Source organism: Labrus bergylta, chromosome 15 (assembly GCF_963930695.1).
Source record: "Labrus bergylta chromosome 15, fLabBer1.1, whole genome shotgun sequence".
NCBI lineage: Eukaryota > Metazoa > Chordata > Actinopteri > Labriformes > Labridae > Labrus > Labrus bergylta.
Genome location: NC_089209.1, coordinates 4,222,692 through 4,245,413, shown reverse-complemented (window position 1 = coordinate 4,245,413; position 22,722 = coordinate 4,222,692). Strand labels below are relative to the sequence as shown.

General features: G+C 40.5%; 1 protein-coding gene across 1 annotated transcript in view; it reads left to right on the top strand.

Annotated features, from left to right (window-relative positions):
* Positions 1-22,722, top strand: part of LOC110001095 (enolase-phosphatase E1) — a 34,822-nt gene that overhangs the window by 4,062 nt on the left and 8,038 nt on the right. The window contains exons 2-31 of the mRNA XM_065964103.1: positions 2,204-2,419; positions 4,773-4,823; positions 6,601-6,726; positions 7,889-7,915; positions 8,500-8,571; positions 8,867-8,893; positions 9,768-11,759; positions 11,910-12,065; positions 12,554-12,763; positions 12,858-12,920; positions 13,712-13,750; positions 14,082-14,111; positions 14,805-14,873; positions 15,452-15,487; positions 15,648-15,695; positions 15,926-15,979; positions 16,090-16,137; positions 16,225-16,488; positions 16,783-16,830; positions 16,914-16,952; positions 17,120-17,152; positions 17,311-17,358; positions 17,455-17,505; positions 17,651-17,698; positions 17,862-17,909; positions 18,004-18,051; positions 18,161-18,283; positions 18,400-18,435; positions 20,033-20,077; positions 20,169-20,195. Of these exons, the coding sequence (XP_065820175.1) occupies positions 2,204-2,419; positions 4,773-4,823; positions 6,601-6,726; positions 7,889-7,915; positions 8,500-8,571; positions 8,867-8,893; positions 9,768-11,759; positions 11,910-12,065; positions 12,554-12,763; positions 12,858-12,920; positions 13,712-13,750; positions 14,082-14,111; positions 14,805-14,873; positions 15,452-15,487; positions 15,648-15,695; positions 15,926-15,979; positions 16,090-16,137; positions 16,225-16,488; positions 16,783-16,830; positions 16,914-16,952; positions 17,120-17,152; positions 17,311-17,358; positions 17,455-17,505; positions 17,651-17,698; positions 17,862-17,909; positions 18,004-18,051; positions 18,161-18,283; positions 18,400-18,435; positions 20,033-20,077; positions 20,169-20,195 (4,122 nt within the window). The remainder of the gene's footprint in view (positions 1-2,203; positions 2,420-4,772; positions 4,824-6,600; positions 6,727-7,888; positions 7,916-8,499; positions 8,572-8,866; positions 8,894-9,767; positions 11,760-11,909; positions 12,066-12,553; positions 12,764-12,857; positions 12,921-13,711; positions 13,751-14,081; positions 14,112-14,804; positions 14,874-15,451; positions 15,488-15,647; positions 15,696-15,925; positions 15,980-16,089; positions 16,138-16,224; positions 16,489-16,782; positions 16,831-16,913; positions 16,953-17,119; positions 17,153-17,310; positions 17,359-17,454; positions 17,506-17,650; positions 17,699-17,861; positions 17,910-18,003; positions 18,052-18,160; positions 18,284-18,399; positions 18,436-20,032; positions 20,078-20,168; positions 20,196-22,722) is intronic.

The window sequence follows — 22,722 nt, the reverse complement described above, 5'->3', positions numbered from 1 at the left end:
AGACACAACGTCATTTTAAGAAAAACATGGTTAAGTCACGATCTCATTGTAAAGAATCACCTTCAATCCTAGAGTGTCACAGCAACGTCTCTGATTGGGGGAGCCAGCTGTTGCCATGGAGGCTTTGGCTGCCGATTGCTACCATTGAAGTTGCTGGAAGTTCAACACACCAAGACAACGGTGTATTACAACATTATAAGTAACAATATAACCATTAAAATAAGCATAAATGTAAAAATAAGGTAGGTGTATGTTCAGAAAGAAGCACGCAAAATATTGTTTGTAAGGTCACATTGGAATGGCAAAGGATTGTGGGATATGTAGTTCCTTCACTCATGAAAAAAATAAGTACACAGCCTCCTGTGTCTGCCCTTTTTTCTCTGTTTTCCAATTAATTTTTGGTGCAGAATCAAATGTTTTAGAGTCACGAGTATTCGGGTAGCTGGTTGACTTGGTTACAGGATTTAATATATTGATATAAGGGTTTTCCGAAATGTAACTGGAGGATTTGAATGGAGAAGTTAACTTCCCGAACCAGAGCCAGCGAGTAAGTGGGCTGTCACTGACGAGCTCTATTGCCAGTCTTTCAGTGGCACAGAAAATAATCACTTTATTTATATAGCACCTTTTAAAAACACAGATTTTGACAAACAGCAAAGGCCAAAACGAGAACAAAGTAAACTAAACCAAACACAGAAGAACATAAACAGCAAGAATATAGCAAAATAATCTGAGTAATAAAACACAATACAACAGAAAAGAACCCATTTAGCAACATACCCAACCGACATGTATAACCCAAAATGTATGCCTTGTCAAGTTTTTTGAGTAGCACTGCACTTTAACACTCTCAGAAGTTATGTATACATCTTAAAGAAGCATATTGTGTCTGCACATACTCCTGATAATTCCCTTATATAAACATGCTTCAGATAGTTTTTTGAAAACTAAGAAGTACTTGCTGAAACAAACAGTGACTGTCAGTTCCATGACAATAGTACCACACCAGGCTCTGGGAGGTTTCGTCTGGGTCACTCTTATTTTGAACTGACCTGGAATCAGAGTAATGACGTTAGACAGAGATGTGTAAGTGTTGTGTGTGTGTGTGTGTGTGCGTGTGTGTGTGTGTGTGTGTGTGTGTTAGGAGTGTTTGAGTCAGCAATAACAGAGTAACCCAAAGTAGCTGCCAACAGTGAGCTGAAGAGAGTCAACAGGTGGCCCGAGTGTTCCCAACACACCCTCCCAGGACATTAGCAAGTACACTGCAGCTGATTTTAAAAGACAAAACTAAACCATTACCTAGTATCTTTAAGAAAACAAATGAAAAATAAAACTGTGATAGAATGATTATTGGTTAAAGAAACTGTTTGTAGAGGAAACCTACAAGATTGCTTAAACAAACAGACAGGCAGGCAAGACTGAGTACCTACCTGTAGTCTAAAAAAATATTGTTTGACACCTTTTTTTGACCATGTTCAACTTCAGAATAAATTTTCTCCCATGAAAAGTTATCCTTAGTAGTCTTAATGTGTATTGAAATATGCATTGAAGTGCTTTGAGTGTAGGCCTGCAGTAGAAAACAGTAGGCTATGTGTTGTGTTGCCATGTACGTAAACTAATTTGAGCAAAATTAAAACAAAAAGATAGTGACATTTGATAGAAGAAAAACCACTATCTGCCTGATCATGCTTAATCATGAGGGGCATAAAACCTGGGCATCTCTCAGCTTTCCCCCCTTCCTCCCTGTCTCCTACAATTTGAAATCCTCATCGTTTTACAGGCATTGGTGGTATTTCTCTTCAAACTGTGGAAAAAAAAGATTGAGATAGCCGATAGCCGTAAAATGTGAATCCCACAATTTAATAAAAAAACTGTGTAGCAGAAGTGGACTTTGGGTGTACACGGCATCTTCTAAACTAGATGTATGGATACTAAACATATTGTTAAGCGTTTAGAGAAGTGGTTCTCAACTGGTGGATCTTGAAGACGTGTCTGTTTTGTACCGTCTGAGGTCCAAACTCTGTAATTTGTCATTTAAAGAAATTGTATTGGTTGCAAAATATCAAAAATCAGGGTCGCAATTTTCATGCAGGAGTTGGTGGTGGGTCCTTAAGGCTGGATAAGTTGAGAACCACTGATCTAAAGTCACTGGTCACTGTGGATGATTGCATCAGCATCTAATCGCTGTGTTTTTGCCTCTCAGCTCGATCGTCGACCACCACCACCACGATGGTCATTGACGGTAAAAGTGGAGACGTCGGTTCGCAGCCCGCGCGACTGAACAAGAAAACGTTCACGGAGGACCTCCACTCCACCTTCAGCTCTCCTCTGGCCTGGATCTTGGTGCTGGCTCTCTTCATCACATGGTCTTGTGTTTTTGTAATCATGTTTGATCTGACCGACTACAAGACCATTTCAGGTAAGAAGAGGTTTGTCTGCTGTTCATTTGAGATTCTTCCCATTGTCAGATCTAGTTTTGCAGTCTCTGTTTTCATCAGGAATCAACACTTAACACGAGCTGTAGAGGATTTTACTGCTTTAAAATGTTTGATTTATTTATGAATGTGTATGTTAATCTATAAATTCTCATAGATGGAGTTCTGCTGTGTACATTTTCATACAGGGGCAACTAGCTTTAGCATTTTGTGGCGGGGCGTTAGCAGGTCTGTTCTGGAGCCAGAGGACCAATGATAACTAGTTCTGGTTTATTCACGGCTGTCAGATTTGCTCAATTTTAAGAGCTTTGACCTTGGGTGAAATTGATGTTAAATTCAGCATTATTAACTGCACTTAAATTGCCAATGTTTCTCTGTGCAGTCAGTTTTCTGGCAAACACAGATCATTGCTTGTGTCACATTCAGCGTTCAGGTAATCTGGACACCAAGTTCAGGTCCAGGTTACTTTATTTGTACCTGTAGGTCAATTTGGTTCGAGGGAAAGTCACTTAATACAACACAGACAATACATAAAACATTCAAAGTGCAAATGCACGATACAAAAGTGCGGCGGTGCAAAGAGTGCGCAGGTTCCAATCGTACTATTGATAAAACAAGTTGATCTGTAAAAGTTACAGAGCCGAGAACACTAGAATAAATAATAAATGAATAAATGCATATCGCACAAGATTACAGCAATATGGTGTACATTTCTGGGTGCAGATCAGCATTGTAAGGCATTGTTCTGGATGTGCAGATTAAAAGGTCTGGTTCTAAAGTGCATCATGTCCAAGGGCGTAGGTTATGGTTCAGATTACATATCCTTTCAACAATGGTAGTATTGCTTCCTCTGCTTACAAGAAACAAGCAGCCATAATCAATATTGAAATACAATATTTGTTAATTAAACTTTTATTTAGGTCTATGATCCCTTTTGGACGATAGAAACTGTAAAAAAGTTTTCAGGGCGTTTTTCAGGCTCTTTGTTTGCAGGTATTCCTTTGCCCACTGCATCCAGTCCTGACAACCTCCACCAACAAATCAGGACAGCTTGTATGTAACCTGAGACGTTAAACCCATTGCAAGAAAAGTCTGCAGACGTTCACCAGCACAGTCTGCTGTACTGTAAGAGGAATGTAAAAGATCTTCTCCACTGTAAATAGGCTTTAATATCTCTTTTGTCCCCATTCTCCTTTTATGTTAACGTTGTTTTAGTTGCATATCAGACATGTCATTTTTCCATCCTCCTTCGATTAAGTATGATATGATGTCTTCATGTTTGTTTCTGCAGCACAGTGATTTGCAGTGATATAAATATGTATTGTACCTGCTCACATGTTTCTCTTCAACAGTGACTTAACTAAAAGTTGCAAGCATTGGTTCCATTTGTTTCTCACAACACTAAAACAAACAATGCTTCCAACATATCATTCATACCCGTTCATTTCTAGTCTACTTACTTTTTCTAACCCTAACATGAACATCTTCCTTTTAATTTCTCTTTCATTACTTAGTGGGTGCAGACGGGGCAGTGAGGGAATGCTACTTTCAAAATCATGCTAGTTTTAGAAGCTTACCAAACCTGCAACCAAATCGCATATAAGGCTTTATATGCGATTTTTCACACTTAAATGTAACAGAAATCAAATATATCCTCTGAAAATAACTCTGTGACTCATGACTGTCTACAATGGGTGTAACACCCGAGTCCCACTGTCTGTGATGTTTTCCGAGTTTTCCGAGTCCCATCTTCAGTTTGTTCACATCGGCAGGACAGCGGCTGACTCCTCCCCTCGTGTATAAAAGTTGTTTAATTGAGGGACTAGAGAAAAGAAGAATAACATACTGTACTCACTGCTTAACTGTGTTTCTAGATCACGTTCATTTCAGGTAAATTTACATGCAGTGTGAAGATACCAGCATAATAAAGATCACTAGCATTAGCATGCTAACACAACAATGCACCACAAGTTGTTGGTTTCATGCTGGTGCTCAAGGGCGACATCTGCTGGATCAAAAAATCGCATATAAAGCCTTTAAGTCATGCAAGAAACTGGAGTAGTCTAGCAGAACCAGAAATGCACATTTGGACAACATCATTTTAATCTTTCATATTCATAATTTTACCTTGGAAAAAAGGTGAAAACTTGATATTAATAGAAACAGCAACTTCTCCTTTTCACTTCCTGACTCACATGGAGTAAAAAGCTTGCCACATCTTCATCTTCTTCATGCCATCACAGTGTGAACACAAACACATCTACTACTATCCTTTTCTTCTTTCTGCTCCACCTCAATGCTGAATCTCTCTGCTCACTGTGTTTCTCATCCAACCAGGTCGTCCTCCTCCTGCTGTCAGGAAGGTTTTAAAGGACACAGGCCGTAGAGGCAAGACACTTTATCTGCTACTAACCCCTGTCAGACCACAAGCTATTGCTAATGCAGCTAACACAAAAACACTAATCAGCTAACATTGAGTGCTAACTTCAGCCATCAATGTTAGAGAGGCTTTCAGCAAAGTCTGTAGAAGCTGCTTTATGTTTGATGCTTGATGACAAGTTTACAATTCAGATGAATATGATTTTAGAAATTAGTTTGTAGTTTAGACTGTGTAGAAGAGCTGTTTCTTAAGTGACATGAGCATGTTTTTTGTGACACCTAAGAATATGGTAGTGCCTTCAGGTATTTTCTCTTTGACCTTTTTATAGACATATTTCTTGATGGACATAAGTTGAGCTTGAATGCCAAAGCGGTTCAAGAAGATGTGAAAAATGAAAAAAAAATCAATCTAATCAGAAATCTCAGCCTTTAAAGGTCACATATTATGCTAAATTAGCTAACCCATGTTTCTCTAACACTTATGTGTCCCTAGTCTGTCTATAAACCCCCCAGTTCCGAGAAAAGTCCATCCTCTCCGTCTTTTACCTGCTCCACTTTTCAGAAAATGTGTGCTCAAACAGGCCGTTTGGAGATTTTCCCTTCATGACATCACAAAGGGCAGTAGCCCATCCCCCAGGTGGGTGACACTCCCACAGCTAGGTGTTTGTTCTGCCCTCTGAGTCTGCCTTCTCACTGTAAACAATAGGACATGGAGCGAGAAAGCCCTTCCAGAGAGGGGGCGTGGTCAGACACAGCTTACATATTTAAAGGTACAGACACAGAAACAGCCTGTTCTGAGCAGGGCTGAAATAGAGGGGTTTATAGACATGATCAAATACAGGATCAGAGTGGATTTAGAAAAATAAACTTAACAGACATGTTTTGGGATGCTCAAAGACTTATTTAAACTAGTTGAAAAGGAAGAGAATATGTAACCTTTAAAAAGCATTTTTTCTGACATATTTTTCCTTTTATTGTTTTGTCTGTCATTTTTTTGTGTTCATTTTGCCTGTTTTTTATGCTTTGTGTATATCTGGTTTCATTTAGGGATGGAAGTATGCAAAACTGTTCTCTGTTGAGAACCTCACCCAACATTTTTGTCTACATATATAGTTTTTATACCTGTCTTCTGTTTCAAAAAGGAACCATTTTACAACATTTTGTTTCTGGCCGAACACAGCTCCTCTTTCATCAAACTGTAGAGGAAACACTGGAAGACCTAATTGTTTATTTTCCGGCTCAAAATTCCTATTGTCTAAATAAACTATGATGAAAAACCAATGAGCGTCAGACATCAGTCCACTTCTCTTCCAGTCTATGATTAAAACCAATAAATATAGCTTGATGAAGGAGGACCACTACGATTGAAAAAAGCTTTTTGCAGAATATTATGTCATGTAGGCGTTTTGCTGCGGTTAAACTGGAAGGTGGGTGATTCAAGTTTGTAATAGAAAGATTATACACTTTGTGAAATTCAGATTTCAGCTCTTTTAGGCCCACCTCAGTTTAACCCTCTGCTCTGGAGCTCTGTCTTTGGACATTACCTCAGTGATGACAACCGGTCTGCACTGAGATACTGGATATGTTTGGCTTGATCAGGAACAAACAAGGAACAACAACCTGAGCCAAACTTAAAGAGTGACTAAATTGTAAGCTGTGTGTGTGTTTGTGTGTGTGTGTGTGTGTGTGTGTGTGTGTGTGTGTGTGTGTGTGTGTGTACGTGTGTGTGTGTGTGTGTGTGTGTGTGTGTGTGTGTGTGTGTGTGTGTTTGTCCCTGCCCCACCAGGAGGCCTCAGTAAGATCGGCTCAGACCCCATGAAGGCTGTGAACGACGCAATGGATGAATCGACAAACGTGATAAGTGCGGTGTTCAAATTTGCTGCAAACCTGATCGCTCCTGAAGAAGATGAAGGTACAGTCATTGTACACATGGTAGGAAAACAAAACGAGACATCCTGTGAACCCACAAAGAGCTATTTCATTTTTTATTGATAGGAGGAGGACAACATTTTGTGTGACTGTCCAAAAATATGGACTATTTAAAGGGGACATATTATGTAAAATCCACTTTGACAGTTTTTTTTAACATTTATTTGGGTAACCTGAGAGTCTACTGACCCACAAAATGTGAAATAAACCCATCCAGTCCTTTGTTTGTGGTCTGCATAAGTCTTACAACACAGAGAAAAATGCTCCATTTCAAATGTGCTCTCCTTGTGATGTCACAGTGGGATTCTGGTAAAAAAAAAAACCCTCCCCTCCCCTGGTATCTCCACCCATAGACTCCACCCCCAGCCTGGAACAAAACTTTTGCGCAGGTCCGCCATTTTTATTCTCGCTACAGAGGAGTGATGTCTACAGGGAAAACTCAGAGGCAGGCTCATTACATTTAAAGAGACACACACACCAAAACAGAGCGTTCTGAGAGAGCTGGTTTATACAGGGTCACAAATCTCCTCTGGTGCTTGATTCATGTTATATTTTGACCAAAGCACAGCACAGATGTTTCATTTATACCACAGGGGACTGTTGGAAGGTGGAAAAGAGGGATAATATGTCCTCTTTAAGCAGTTATTGCGTGCTGACCAGGAAAGAAGAGGCTCATTTTGGATAACCCATGCCTATATGTACCATGATGCAGTGTACACAAGTCAAAGCCTCGGTTCAAAGCATTACATTTGTGTTATCGACAGCTTTTATAATGAACTCTGAATATCAAGCGAAGAAAAGAAACAGGAGTGGAGTATCCTCTTTTTTCATACCTTCAAACCCAATATTTTGGGATACAATTGTGTCCGTTAATGGCGTTGTTTTCTTGCTTCTTTGCAATACAATCAGAGAGCAGGGACTTAAAAGCGAAGCTGTAATAGCTTTTTGTTCTTCCTATCCCTGAACCACGTCCACTTTGGGTGTTTTTGATACTATACACCTTATCTCTAAGAGATAGATGAGGTTGAAAAATACCGATATCTCTGCTTCAAGTAAATGAAACGGACCTCCTTTGTTATAACTCTTTATCTTATCAATTCCTGACGTTCCTTTGAATTCACTGATTCCCTTTTCTTCTTCTCCAGGAAATCTATACGGAGTGAGAAAAAAAGGTTTGTATTGAAGCATTTTGTCAAAGTCTTCTATTGCAAGTACTACGCTGCTGCAGAATTAGAGATGACAAAGTATTGCTCGCTGCTATGAATGTCTTGTTCAAGCTGCACTGCACTACATGTGTTGTTATTTACATATATTTTTAGAGGGATTTTAAGAGTGAAACCAAAGATGTTCTCATATTGAAATTATTTTTGATGATATGAAGGAAACATTGAAAGGCAGAAATGTATTTGCCGCATGTTTTTCGGGCTGAAAATGTGTCTTTATGTTCTTAAAAACATGTAAGAAACATCTCATACAGTATAAAAACATCCTCTTGCTTTCATGCAATTTATTCTACTTAACTGCACATGTACTGCAATATGCATACAGCATTTTCTTTGCAAGCTCAACAATAGAATAAAAATCCCAAAGATACCACTCTAGCAATCATCTTTCTGAATCTATCCATTCGGATAAGTTAAAAGAACACAGAAATAACTTTAATTTGTGGCTGAGTGACTGTAGGAAAACGTATGAAACCGTATTTGTAATAATAGTGACAGTTTCAAGCTGACCTGATCTATGAACCGTCTCAAAGATTCGAGATGGGTGGAGGAGGAGGAGGAGGAGGAGAAAGAGGAAGTGGAGGTGAAGAATAAGAAAGCAAAAGGTATATTTTATGGTTATTCTGCTAACATTTAGATTAACTCTTGATGGATATAACCAATCCTGTCCCTCACCGTTTTAACAGAAGGTAACCCCAGCACTAGCAACACTCGAAGTAACTTATGTCTTACTTTTCTACCTTACAACTTTTTCTTCAGACGCTTGTCTCTTTTCCCCCCAAAAAATGTTCTGCGCTAACTGCTTACACTAAGCTACTAATACTAAACCTGTATGGGAATTGGCATCTATTTGTTTTGTGTGTTGTAAGTCTCATTTATGTTTCTCTTTCTGTGTTCCAGGAGAATTTCTACCAACCCGAAGTAAAGGTACGACAGATGCTAAAATCTGTTTCATAGCTCCTACAGGAGCTGAGTGTTAGCATCCTCTTACCTCCGAGATCCTTTATTAATTAGGCTACTTAAAGTTGCTCTTAGTTTTAAAAAGTATCATTTAATACATGTTTAAGTTGTTATTCGATTTTTAAAACCGTGCTATTTAAGTGCTAACTCTCTATTTAGTATTAGTTCCAGGTGTAGCTTTATTTTGCTCTAATAAACCCACTGTACATTATAACATCAACCCTGTAGTATCACATTAAAGACGTACAAAATTAGTGACTACCTAGCATAAAATGAGGCAGTTAAGAAACACCAATGACCATATTTGGAAGAGAGGTTGAAGCTGGAGAAGAGCTAGGTTAGTGCTAATGCTACGGTTAGCTAGGTCTTGAATGTTTCATAGGATGGATACAGCTTTGGAGGCGGAGCCCCGTTCCAATAAAAGCTGCTCAGTGGCTCATAAAGCTACAAAAGTCTGACTTTGTGCGTAAAAGTACCCGGATCTTCAGCGTTATCGGGCCCATAGTGCATATGCTATCCAGCGCCCCTTTTTTTGTCAATAAGTTAGTATTAGATGTACGTGTATGTATGAACTCTAAAGATATGAAGGGAATTAATAAATATTTGTTTACAGTGTCTAGTTGAACACTACATTAACAAAAGCATAAATCACTTGTTTTATAATATTTTCTATGCTGCTTTTAATAATTATCTGCACGTTTTTGTGGACAAACAGTTTCCATAAGGGGTCAAAAGGTGAAATATTAAGAAGATTTGGGAAACAGCAACATGTTTTAAAATTGTATTTATTCATAAGAACTTTGATAACTGAAATTAAACAACATCTTTATGTTTCTTACAGTTATAGGAATGCAAGCAGAGACACAACTACCAGCTGTTGAGGTCGTGGAGGAGGAGGATGAAGATGAGGAGGAGGAGGTGGGAGTGGAGGAAGGAGAAGAAGGAGATGAAGTAGAGGATGCTGGGGAGGAGGAAGAGGAGGAGGAGGAGGATTATTATGAAGAGTATGAGGAGTACGAGGAGGAGTATGAAGAGGAGGAATATGAGGAGGAGGAAGAGGAGGAGGAGGAGGAGGAGGAGGGGGAAGAAGTAATGGAGGAGGAGGAAGAGGAGGAGGAGGGGGAAGAAGTAATGGAGGAGGAGGAAGAGGAGGAGGAGGGAAAGGATGGAGAGGAAGAAGAGGGAGCTGAAGCTGTGGATGAGGAAGAGGAGGAAGAGGAGGAAGCTGAAGCTGGGGATGAGGAAGAGGAGGAAGAGGAGGAAGCTGAAGCTGTAGAGGAGACGGAGGCTGAGGCAGAGGAGGAGGAGGAAGAAGTGAAGCAAGAGGGAGCAGCAGAAGCTGTGAAGGAAGAGGAGGAAGAGGAGGAAGAAGAAGATGATGAGGGACAAGAGGGAGCAGCAGAAGCTGTGGAGGAGGAAGAGGAGGAGGAGGCTGAAGAGGGCCCTGCAGAGGGAGTTGAAGCAGCTGCTGAGGAAGATGAAGATGATATCAAGGCTGAAGAGGAGGAAGATGAGGAGGAGGAGGAAGAGGAAGAAGGGCCAGGAGAAGGAAAGGTAGTTGGAGCAGCTGCTGATGAAGAGGAGGACGAGAAGGTAGATGCTGAGGTGGAACACGATGACGATGAAGACGAGGAAGACGAGAAGGAACCAGCAGCAGCTGATGTTGAAGAGGATGATGATGATGAAGAAGAAGAGAAGGCAGATGCTGCTGATGATGATGAAGATGATGAAGACGATGAAGTTTCTCCTGAACCCATCTCCACCTCCGAGGATGACGAGTCAGCTGTGTCACCTGACTCCGACTCTGACGTACCTGTTGACGTCAAGGACAGCGAGGACGACGTAACACTCCCCGATGAAGACGACGAAAAGGACGACGAAGACGACGGAGATGATGACGATGCATTCACTGACTCCTCAGAAGTCAGTGAATCTGCACTTCTTTCCAGTGACGAGGAGGAGGATGACGACGATGACGAGGACGATGAAGATGACAAATTAGCCGAGGGCGTCGCGACGTCTGATAGCGATGACATCATCGCCGCAGACAGCGATGAAGACCTGGAGCTGGACCTTCTTCCTCTTCCCGCTGCTGTCGAGGACGATGATGAGGAAGATTTCAAACTTGATGAAGAACGCCTGGAAGAGGACGTCAAAGTTGCTGAAGAAACTCATGAGGGTGATGATGATGATGATGATGATGATGATGATGATGAGCTGGACCTATCAGACGAGGATGTCTCTGTCGCCTCCTCTGACCACTTTGCAGACGATGAAGATGATGATGAGGAGGAGGACAGTGACCTCAAAGACGAAGACCTCGACGTAGACGTCCATATCGATCTCGATGATGACGATGCTCTCGAGAAAGTCGATGATGTCACCGAAGACGACGTCCACGACGAAGATGACGACGACAAAGAGGAGGAGGAAGATGACCTCCCTCCCTTTGAGAGTACAGACAGCGGAGTCTTAGGCGATGAAGATGAAGATGAAGGTGAAGATGACGACGTTGATCTTAAAACAGATGATGAGGAATCTGTCGGAGAAACTGTCCTCAGTGATGATCTTTCATATGACACATTAGACGATGAAGATGAAGATGATGATAAAGATGATGAAGATATCGACACCAGCTCGTTTGAGTTCACCTTTGACCTCGAGGAGGAAAAAGAAATCACAGAAACAATCGTTGACGAGGAAAAAGATGAAGATGAGCTCCCAGCGGGGTCATTGGCTGGTGAGCATGAAGACGACGACGAAGATGATAAAGAAGATGATGAAGATGAAGATGAAGATGTTGATGATGATGTTGACGACTTCTTGTCAGCAGGTACACGCCAGCATTATTATTATTATTTTTTTTTAACTTTGATGACAGTACACAGTTACTGGTTGTACTTTGTTTCTGATTTCTGATTCAAATTACCTTTATTGACAAAAAAAAAACAGTCATCATAACCTGACAGTGTGTGTTTGTCAGCCTCTGCTGCAGCGACGCTCACTGTCCAGGAGGAGGCAGTAAAGACCGAGGCAGACGCAGACGAGGACGATGATGATGATGATGATGATGATGATGACATCACACAGGCTGCTGATGAAGATCAGTCTGAGGAGGAGGACGACACAGAAACTATTGGTGGGTTAAACAGTGGTGTAGTGGTGCCTGAAGAAGATGGCATACTCTGAATTTTTACCCCAAAATGTGTGCAATGTCTTTGTTTTTCTTTCTCATAATGCTGTTCTATTTGCTGACTCAGGGAGAAATGCACACAAATTCCTGTAAAAATGTACCTGTGCTGTCCTGTGCCTGTGCAAATGGCAATAAACATCTATGCTATTCTATTCAGTAGTTTTGAAGATTAAAAGAGATACACTTGTCGATAGCAATCTGTGAATGACACAGCTCAGAGATTTTACTTTTTTCTTCCATTCAGAGTGAAGCTGCTCCCCAGAAAAGCAGAATACATCGTTGTGAACATAAAACCCCAAAATGAACCAATTAGCACCAAAAAGACGACTCTCTTTTCATTTCTTTCTCCCCCAGAGAAAGTAGAAAAACTCTGATTCCTGCCCATTAGCAACTCTATGACTCATGCTTGATCCACTTTGTTTATCCACCTTCAGTCGGCCGGTCTGCTGCTCCCGAAGACGAGGAGGACGAGGAGGAGGAGGAGGAGGATGAAGAGCCGACCGCTGACGTAAAGAAAACCGTGGACGAAGCAGAGGATAGAAAAGAGGAGTACGATGAAGACGAGGAGGAGGAGAAGGCCTCTGTGGATGTGAGCAAACCTGTGGCCGAACCAGAGGAAGAGGCGGCAAAGAGCGATCCCACAGGTCAGACAGCGGGCGTTAACTACACCTACATGAAGACGTTTTTTTACGACTTTAACCATCAGACTGACTTCACCGGTACGCTCTGTGCTTTCAGTGTGTCCCTGCATGCACTCTGCCAAGACTGACGAGTCTGCAACCAAGACTGAAGAGAAGAAAGGTGATGTGATAAAGTATATTTAAAGACACGCTCCAGGAGAAGAAGTTTGTTTTGTATTGTGTGGTGTTTAGTCATTTTGAATCGCCGTCTGGCAGGAGCCTCTCTGTGTGGAGTTTACATGTTCTCCCCGTGCATGTGTGAGCACTCCGGCTTCCCACAGTCCAAAGACATGCTTGTTTATTTAATTGGAGACTCTAAATTTGACCCTGAGCGTGTCTGGTTGTCTTGTCTCTATATGTCCGGCCCTGTGATTGGCTGGTGAACAGTCTGAGGTGTAACCCCGCCTCTCATCCAATGACAGCGGGGATCAGCGACCCGAATGGGAAAAGCGGTTTTGAGATAATGGATGGACAGTTGAGGGTCGCTGAAAAGGCCTTAAATCTACGCATCAGATTTAAAGTTACACTGTTTTCCTTTATGTTAATTTCTTCAGACATTGTAAATGCTTTGAGATCGGACAGATACATAAACCTTCAAAAACACAATATAAAAACAAACAAAAAACAAGATCTGTGCCGGTGTGTAGCATGCTCATTTATCTCGGCTTGTGCTACTTTTGCAACTGCTGCTCCTGTCTGGAAACTTCAGACCCCAAATTACTTTTTGTCTGAGTTCTTGCCCCAAAACTGAGATTACACTAAAGTCTCCATCCTGTTCTTAAAGATAGAAATCATTTCTTTAACTTCAACAGATGAATTACTCGACTTCTCTGGAGGTCGAAGCAGAAGAACATCACAACAAAAAACTTTGAAGTGTTTTTTTAAAGTGTGACTCTGTGTTTGTGTTTTCAGAGGCTCCGAGGATAGTGTCAGCTGTCAGAAGGAGAAAAGGTACTGATGTGAAGTGTTTCATTTGAACAGGATGCACAAATGTCTATCTGAGTCTCCCAAACAGAGACAATGATAACAACGTTGATGAATTAGTGTTTCAAATGCAATCTGCGTCTTTTGGCTTAGCGTGCACTTTGATTGATGGAGCCGGCCACAGGCTGCATTTGGAGAAAGTGCACATTTGCAGGTAGAATTATCTGGAGAGTCTTTGAACGTTTTACTAATCCGTCTTTCTATGTGACTGCAACATATAGCTAGTGATAAATACAAAGAAGAGGTTCATATTTAGTTGTACTTCTTCTTTCATAATCTTTACATTTTGAATTTTCAGACCGTGAAGCCGTGGAGCCAAAAAGGAAAGGTAGAGCACATCACTTATTCACATGAAAAAAACAAGACTTGCAACACTATGGCGCCCAGATATATACTGATTTATTTTTCTAGTAAATCCTCTGAAAATAACTCTGTGAGTCATGACTGTCTACAATGGGTGTAACACCCGAGTCCCACTGTCTGTGATGCTTTCCGAGTTTTCCTAGCCGTAGCTTCACTTTGTTTACATCGCCCGGACAGACGGCTGACTTCTCCCCTCGTGTATAAAAGTTGTTTAATTGAGGGACTAGAGAAAAGAAGAATAACATACTGTACTCACTGCTTAACTGTGTTTCTAGATCACGCTCATTTCAGGTAAATTTACATGCAGTGTGAAGATACCAGCATAATAAAGATCGCTAGCATTAGCATGCTAACACAACAATGCAGCGCGAGTTGTTTTGGTTTCATGCTGGTGCTCAAGGGCGACATCTGCTGGATCAAAAAATCACATATAAAGCCTTTAAAGAACACAATGTTTGGAGCTCATCAGGAGCTCAGCAGATAAAGACGTTTATCTTTGGGAGCCGTAGTGTCTCTGTGCATCATATCCACGGTGTTCTAACAATAATGTCACACTTATGTCTTAAAGTTGATTAACTTCAAATTAACAAATAATAACTAACAAATTAACTTCTTCTATGTGTGTTATAGTAAATTAAGTGTTTTTTTTGTGTTGCAGCTTTACCCAGAATTCCCGGCCTGGGGGCGAAAATCCGAAGGATCAAGAGAACCCCTCTTCTCTTCAGAGGTTCGTTCTGTTCTTCTTCTGTGAATAACGAGGCTTACACCGAGTTAAAAAGAGGAGGTCAACGTTTTGGGATGCATGCTGATTCACTTGTTTGTGTATTGAATGTGAGTCCGCAGCCTGCAGCCGGTTAGCTTAGGAGAACATCGAGATTGAAGAGATGATTGAAGAGATGATGAGACATGTTTTTACATTCTGAACTGAGCAAAGTTAGCTTATCCCACTTGTCTCCAGCCTTTATGCTAAGCTAAGCTAAGCTAACTGACCTCTGGCTGCATCTTTATATGTCACTCAGTGTTTAGACATGAGAGTCGTCAAACTAAGCTCAAACTGTGAAGAACTTACTAAAACATTTTAAAAAGAACATTTTCTTTTTTTAGCTGTGCTTGCTCTTCGCTGCTGTAACACGTTATGGGATGAATAAAGGTTCATCTTATCTCATTTTAAGTCGGTAATCGTTTTTTGTACCATCGCTGTTATTCCGATACTGTAGGTTTGTGATGATAAAAACTTTTTCAAATCCTCTGTAACAACATGTATTAACTGGATGTTTTTTTTCTATTTTGACTTCCAAATCAAAGCAAAGAAAGCAGAAAAGGCCAAGACTGAAAAACCAGGTAAGAGAATAAAGGAGTCACTCAGAGCTCATAAGAGAATGCAATACGCTTCTGTGAAAAAAAAACCCATAAACCACACGGATCAACTTGTGTTCTTATGAGTAAACAAACAGAGGGTGACGGAGATGTTGTATTTCAATGTGTTGATTTTTCTTTACAGAGACGGAGACCAAAAAACAAGACGAGGCCCCAGAATCTGGAGAAGACGGTAAAAGACCGTTTATTTTATCACACCTATACAAATGTAAATATTCAATATACTAAAAATTGTTCCAAATGTCCAAAACAAGACCGGAAAAGAACCCAAGTCATACTTTTCATTCTCTCAGTTTTTGAAACCTTGTTTTTGAGTCGCTTTGCGTTGTAACACTGAATGTGAGTTTTAAAATAGTGTCAACACATTTCACAAACCGACATGTTTTCTTTGGTCTGTGTCAGTCGGCCCCTGCAGACCTGCACCCGTCTACTGCCCGTCTCCACCTGGCTGGTACGGTAAGTTGCAAACATTCAGAGAAAAGTTATCTTAGAAGAGAAACAATCTCTACTGATTTCTCCTCCCTTACCTCAACACATAAATGTCTGACAAACTCTTTGTCCTCCAGTTCATCACGTCGTCACAGACAACCCGTACCCTCCTCCAACAATGCAAGGTATCCACACACAGCCATCACACATCAGATAGAAGTGGGTTCAATACCTAGAAGAGACGTTACTGAAATCCTTCACTTCTCATTCAGCTCCCTCTGCTCCTGTCCTCACTGCTCACCCCGTCCACCCGGGAGCTCTGCCTCTTTATCAGCAACAACCTCCTCCACACATGCAGCCGCTCTACGCTCACTATCAACCATATCCACTGCCTGTGATGCAGCCTCCGCCTCCACCTCAGTCAGAACCGGTACAGCCTGCACCTGAAGCAGAACCAGTCCAGACAAATGCCATTGAAGCAGAGGCTCCAGCTCAGCCTGAGATCCAGACTCCACCAGCTGTAGCTTCGGTCCTGGGTGAGAGGACTGAGTCCATAGTTTGACCAACTTCTGAATGTTTTTAATCAAGTTTAAACAAACTCTTAATCCGTGATGATCCTCTATAACTCTACTTTTATTAGTTTTTACTGAGCGCCCTTAATTCAACAGAAACACACATATATATGTATATGGCCTGACTGAAATGGGATTTTTGGGAGGATAATAAGTGACCTTTAAAATAGTGAATCACTAGTTGAATTTGAATGTAAGAAACGTCACCTCACACTGTTAAAAAAATGTGCTTTTACATGACACTTCTCTCTGTTTTAGAACCAGACGCTGTAGAGGAAGAAGTGAAGGCTGCTCCTGCCAAAAAAGGTACGACGTGTGTTTTAAGGTTTTCTCACTTTTACACTTGTATTACTGCCGTGAATTCTGAATAATCTGTGATTGTTCGACAGCTGAAAAGAAGAAACTGAAGGCTGCTGATTCAAAGAAAGGTACTTTACTCTTTACTGCTTTATTAAACAGTGAACTGGATCACCGCCAGTAAAGAACAACAGCTGCATCATTTAACAGTGTTTTTAGTGCATTGACACAAGGTGCTGTATGAAAGCATTCATTATGGGGAAATTAACTCTCTGCTTCACTCTAATTATCTCCTCAGAGCCGACAGCAGCAAAGGAGAAAACAAAGAAAGGTACTTCAGCTCGGTTGTTCTTGGGTGTTTTCTTTGGCGCACACTTGAGTGTTGTTAAAAATAATTGAAAACCTTGCTCTGCTGTAAATACACAAACTGAATTACATGACAAAGTAAGAACTCAAAAGCATGACTCAGCACTTTTTTGTCCTTTGAAGACGCTGCCGATACAAAAGAAAAAGCCAAAGCTGGAGCTGCAAAGAAAGGTGAATACACACTGGAACTAACCCGGGCTATCTTAAGCATTATTGGAGTTTAATTTAATGTATAAATAATAACCTTTTACATTTTTTCTGTTACAGAAACTTCAGCAAAGAAAGAGAAACCAAAGAGTGCTGCAGTGGCTAAGAGAGGTAATGATCCTTTAGGGAGATGTTTAAGTTCTTAATTCAGGAAACTCAATTAAACGGGAAAACAATATCTAGGTAATATTGTGCTCTGAAAGTAAGCATGTAATGTTTAAACATCTCTGAGTTCATTGAATTTATTTTCCTACAGAGCCAGCTGTGAAAGAGAAAACCAAAACTGCTGCAGCTGTGAAGAAAGGTACATCAACATAATGCCAGAGGGTGTCACAGAAAATATGATAGAAAATGATATTAAAACATACACAAAGACCTTCCCTCCTCCACCCGACAGAGTTCTAATATTTCACCAAGAAAACAATCGATTCAGGCCAGTGCTCACGTCTCGTTATTCGTTATTTCAGAGCCTGCAGCTGCTCGACAGAAGAGGAAATCAGCCTCTGAAAAGACAGGTACCTGCACATGCCATATTTGCATAAAGTCAATCATCGTAAACATTGGTGACTTGAAAGATGATTGGACGCTAATTGGTTTTGTGTCTTTTAGAAGCAGCACCTGTTAAAAGTAAAGCCAAAGCTTCTGCAGCTAAGAAAGGTAAAAACCAACATGCATGAAGTCGCCGACATTTCTAACTTAAGTCTTCAGATTTTTTGCTTGCTCAGGATTCAGTGAAATAAAGTTCATATGCTTTTGATTTAAACAGATGGAGATGCAGAACAACGTCCACAACCGATCCGCCTGCGACCGAGACTAGAAGCTGTGAGGAGGGCGAATGTGACGGCTCAGGCGAAGGAGGAGAAACCTGTTAGATCTGCGTCTGAAGCAGGTAACATGACATGACACAATCATTTATCTTGAGCTTTCAGGATTTGATTAATTTGTGTCTTTTATAATATATATTAAAGGATATTAAATACATTTTAATATCCTTTTTATTTTCAGCCAAAATAAGATCAAAGTTATTGGCAGAGAAGAAAAGTAAGTGTAAACTTAAGCATGTATTAATACTCAAATGTAGACTCTGACCTGATGACTGTATAAAACATGGACGTCGTCTCAGTGACATCACCCACTGGTTTCTGAATCAGCATTATGAAGCCCATTGACGGCAGGAGCCATTTTGGAAATGCTGACTCAAACTGACTTTTGGTTAACACAGTGACAGACAGAGAGGCGGACCTTGAGCAGTGGAAAGAAGTTGAAACAGCGACAATGAGCCAACCTGTCATTAAGATCGACCACGCCCATAATTATGCAAATGTGTTGATTACTCCTGATATAATCCAAATGGATATGTTTAGAAAAAGCTGCATTCACACGCCTTAAAGCTCAATTCTGATTATTTTGCTCGGATCTGTAGAGTGGTTAGACTGCGCCCCATGTACGGACGCTGCAGTCCTCAAAGCGGTTGGCCCGGGTTGAAATCTGACCTGTGGCCCCTGTCCCGCTTTTCAATCCCCGCTTTCTCTCGCACCCATTTCTGACTCTACCCACTGTACTATCTCTAAATTAATAAGGCCCCAAACATAAACCTTTAAATAAAGAAGAACCTCTTTTCCAAGGGAGACCTGGCCGGGACAGGCAGCAGCACAAACACAAAGTTACAGACATAACGAGGACACAAAGAGAAATCAACAAAACACTCAAATTTACATTAAAATTGTAAATTTTTGGGTGGGGATTACACAATTCCCTTCACAATCCCCACCGGATTGTTGATGGACGGTCTGCCTCCGCCCACCCCCTTGCTCCCTATCCTTCGTCCTGCATCTTATCCCATCTCTCCCCTATCCCTTTCCAACCCCGGCGCAGTCTAGGCCTGTGAAGGCTGTTTCGTCATGAGTGCTCATGATGGATAGGCCGGGTCTTTGTAATATAGCAATAAGTAAGGTCTTTTACTGCTTTTTGTAACATAACAATGAGTAAGGTCTTTTACTGCTTTTTGTAACATAACAATGAGTAAGGTCTTTTTTCCTGCTCTTTTGTAATGTTAACAGACAAAGAGTAAGGTATTTTACCTTTTTTTTCTAAAGTGTCTTGAGATAACACTTGTTATGAGTTGATGCTATACAAATAAATTGAATTGAATTGAAATTCCAGGCTGAGGTTGCAGAATTCCCAAACGCCCTTTTCCTCAATTTGGGAAAGATATGTTGTGTCAGTTAGTAAGAATAATTCAAAGGCATATAAGACATGAACAATATTTAGATTCGTCAATATTCATATCAATATGTGGGGAGCCTTCACTTTAGAATCCATGTTCTGCTCATGTTGACGGCTCCACAGCACGGGAAGAAAACAGAAGAACAAAGGAATGAATGTCTAATAAACACAAGTCTAGTAGTGGAAGTGTTACGTCTCTGCTGACATATTTCAGGACAAACCACGTGTTGGAAACATAGTCGGAGATTACGAGATTTAATGGGCTGTTTAATGCCTGATAAACGCCATAATTAGCGACATGTCAAACTTTATTACTCCGAGAGGGGAATAATTATGCAGGAATATTAAATACACTGCACAGCTATGGAGAGTTATTTGGCAGGCTGTAATATGGCTGTCTCTCCTCTCACAGGCAAAGCTGAGAAGGCTGAAAAGAAATCTGTCAAAGAGGCTCAAGGTTTGTACGCAGTCGGAATAAAAAACATGATTTTCACATGTGCACGAGGAGATGTGACTCTGACCAGTTTCTCCCCTTTTTCATATTTCAGATAAAGAGAAACAACCGACACAAGCTAGTGAGTATGAGAGCTTCAAAGTTATTTCACTTCTGTGACAAAAATACTCACTCTTAATATTAATATTAACTCTTCTTTGAGTATGAATGGTGGTATTTTTCAAATGTCTCAAATGGTTGCAAAAAATGGTTGTTTTGTTTCCAAGTGGAAGATGTTTCATTAAAGGCAGCTTCTATGGAGGAGCTAATTACTCAGACAAAGATACAAGAAACCTTACCGAAACAGCATCGCTAATTCAACAACACATGCACTGCATTCGCAAGAAAATGTTGCAAAGCGAGAAGGACAACCTGTCATAAATGTCCCTTCAAAGATTTTATTTTCATTGTGCAAAACAACAAATCAATGAATTTACAATAAACCTGAAATCTGACTGCCACCTCAGCAATTTCTATAGTATCAACATAAACATGCTAGTTGCTGTATTTTAATAAATTTGGTCGGAGATGAAGTCAGAAACACAACCTAAAAGTAACATTTTGTTTAAATGCACAGTTTGTAAATTCCACCTCCAGGGGGCCTCTCAATCAAAACAATAACAAAAGATGACATCGAGGCTAGCAGGGAATCATGGGAGTGATCCTCTCTGCTAGCAAGCTTAAACACACCAGGGTGACACTGCCTGATCGGAAACACAGGTTTATATACAGGTCAGAGTAATTATAAATCAGACACAGATTGGAGGGGAAGAGGCGGCAAACTGAACAATGGAAGAAAGTAATACGAGGCATCATGCACAAGCAGCAGGATTACAAAACATAATCCAACATAAACACGTTGGTTTGAAGATGTTTAGCTGTCCAGGTCATAAAAATACTCAAGAACTAAATGTTTAACTTTTCTACCACATTCAGATTCTTTATTGTCCCACAAGGGGAAATTTGTTTTGCAGCAGGAGCGCACAGAAGACAAAAAACACACAAGGACAACATCACCGTAAACATCAAAATCAGACAACACAATAAAATTGAAAAACCAAATAAAACATCGCCATAAAATCAGTCAAGAGCTCATACCAAGATGGGAACTTCTACCAAGTTATTAAAGTGCAAAAGTGGAGGTGTGCAATGTGAAATTCAAGTGCAAAAAGAGTAATTGATGTTTAATATATGAATTGCACTCGGTACAAGTGAGACCTGGAGTCTTTCAGTCTTCCTCACAGGGGCTCCAAAGCGACGACCTGAGGGTCAAAGGTCAAACTCGCTGTTGAAGTGGATGATTTGAGTTGACGAGTAGAGCCTTAGCTTTCCTCAGGACCGGCTGGTTATAAATGGTCAGAAGCCCAGTCTGACACCTCCCGTCGTGATGACTGACGTCTCTGCACAGTTTAAATAAAGAAGTGTTCGTTTAAATTAACGTTTTACACTGTATGCTTGTTGTTATAGAGAGAGGAAATAGAGCCTCCGGTAAAGCCTAAGGTATTCATTTACTTTTATTTCCACTGGTTAACTCACTATGAACAGACGTCTGCGTTAATGACATCATGAGAGAACTTAACGAGATGATTGAGGCGAGACTTCTGTCCTTTTGAACCGCCCTGAGTCATCTGAAGAGATTACGGCCTTTTGATGAATACAGCAACAATAATACTGGATTGATTAAATCCGTGAACCAAAACCTATTAAATTAGGGTTTTAGTGTTGTGTTCTTAATGAGTCATCCAGTGGAGAATCAACACTCCCCCCTCCCCTCACACAGTACGGCACAGAGTGACTCCTCACTTTCCTCCTGTTACTGAGACACAGTAGATCCTGTTTCTGAAGGTGTGGTCAAAGACTTTTCATTTCTCTTAAACATAAAGACATTTTGATCGTTTTCACATGGCAAAGAGGAAAGACAAAACTTTATTATTCTGTAGAAATTTGTTTTCTTCTAAGATGTCGCTACTTTGTGGACATGTTTAACCAAAGAGTGCTGTTAAGAAATGGACTTGGCCATAATGTTGTCCACCATTGGTCCATGGATCATCTCAGATTTGGTGTTTTTGTTTGAAATGAAGGGACCATTTTTGGATAACAGAATCCAGTTAGAGGTGTAGGGGATTAGCGAAAACAACGCTAAATTGGCAGCTAGCCTTAGATTGATAGCCAGCATGCATCTCCAGATCATTAGATGCTAATTTATGGCTAGTAAAAAATACGATGAGATCATAGCAGATGCTTTGTTATCATTGTTTGTATTCAATGGAATCAGCTGGACTTGATATTTAAATGTCAGCATCATGTAGAGGTGGGAAAAAAAATCGATTTATGTAAAATTTAGATTTGAATCGGCTGAGATTTTAAATTGATTCATAACTTCCAAAAATTGATCCTGAAGTATACAAATTCAAAATTAGACTTTGAATCATGACTCTAGAATCGTTTAGAATCGTAAATAGATTTCAGCGCTACTTTAACAGGAGAATAAAAAAACACAAAAATGAAAAAGAACATCACATCTTCTGTTTATGAAACCTTTGATTTTACTGTCTGAGCTGTCCTTCCTCCTCCCCTCACTCACATGCATGAATACACTTCTCTCTCTC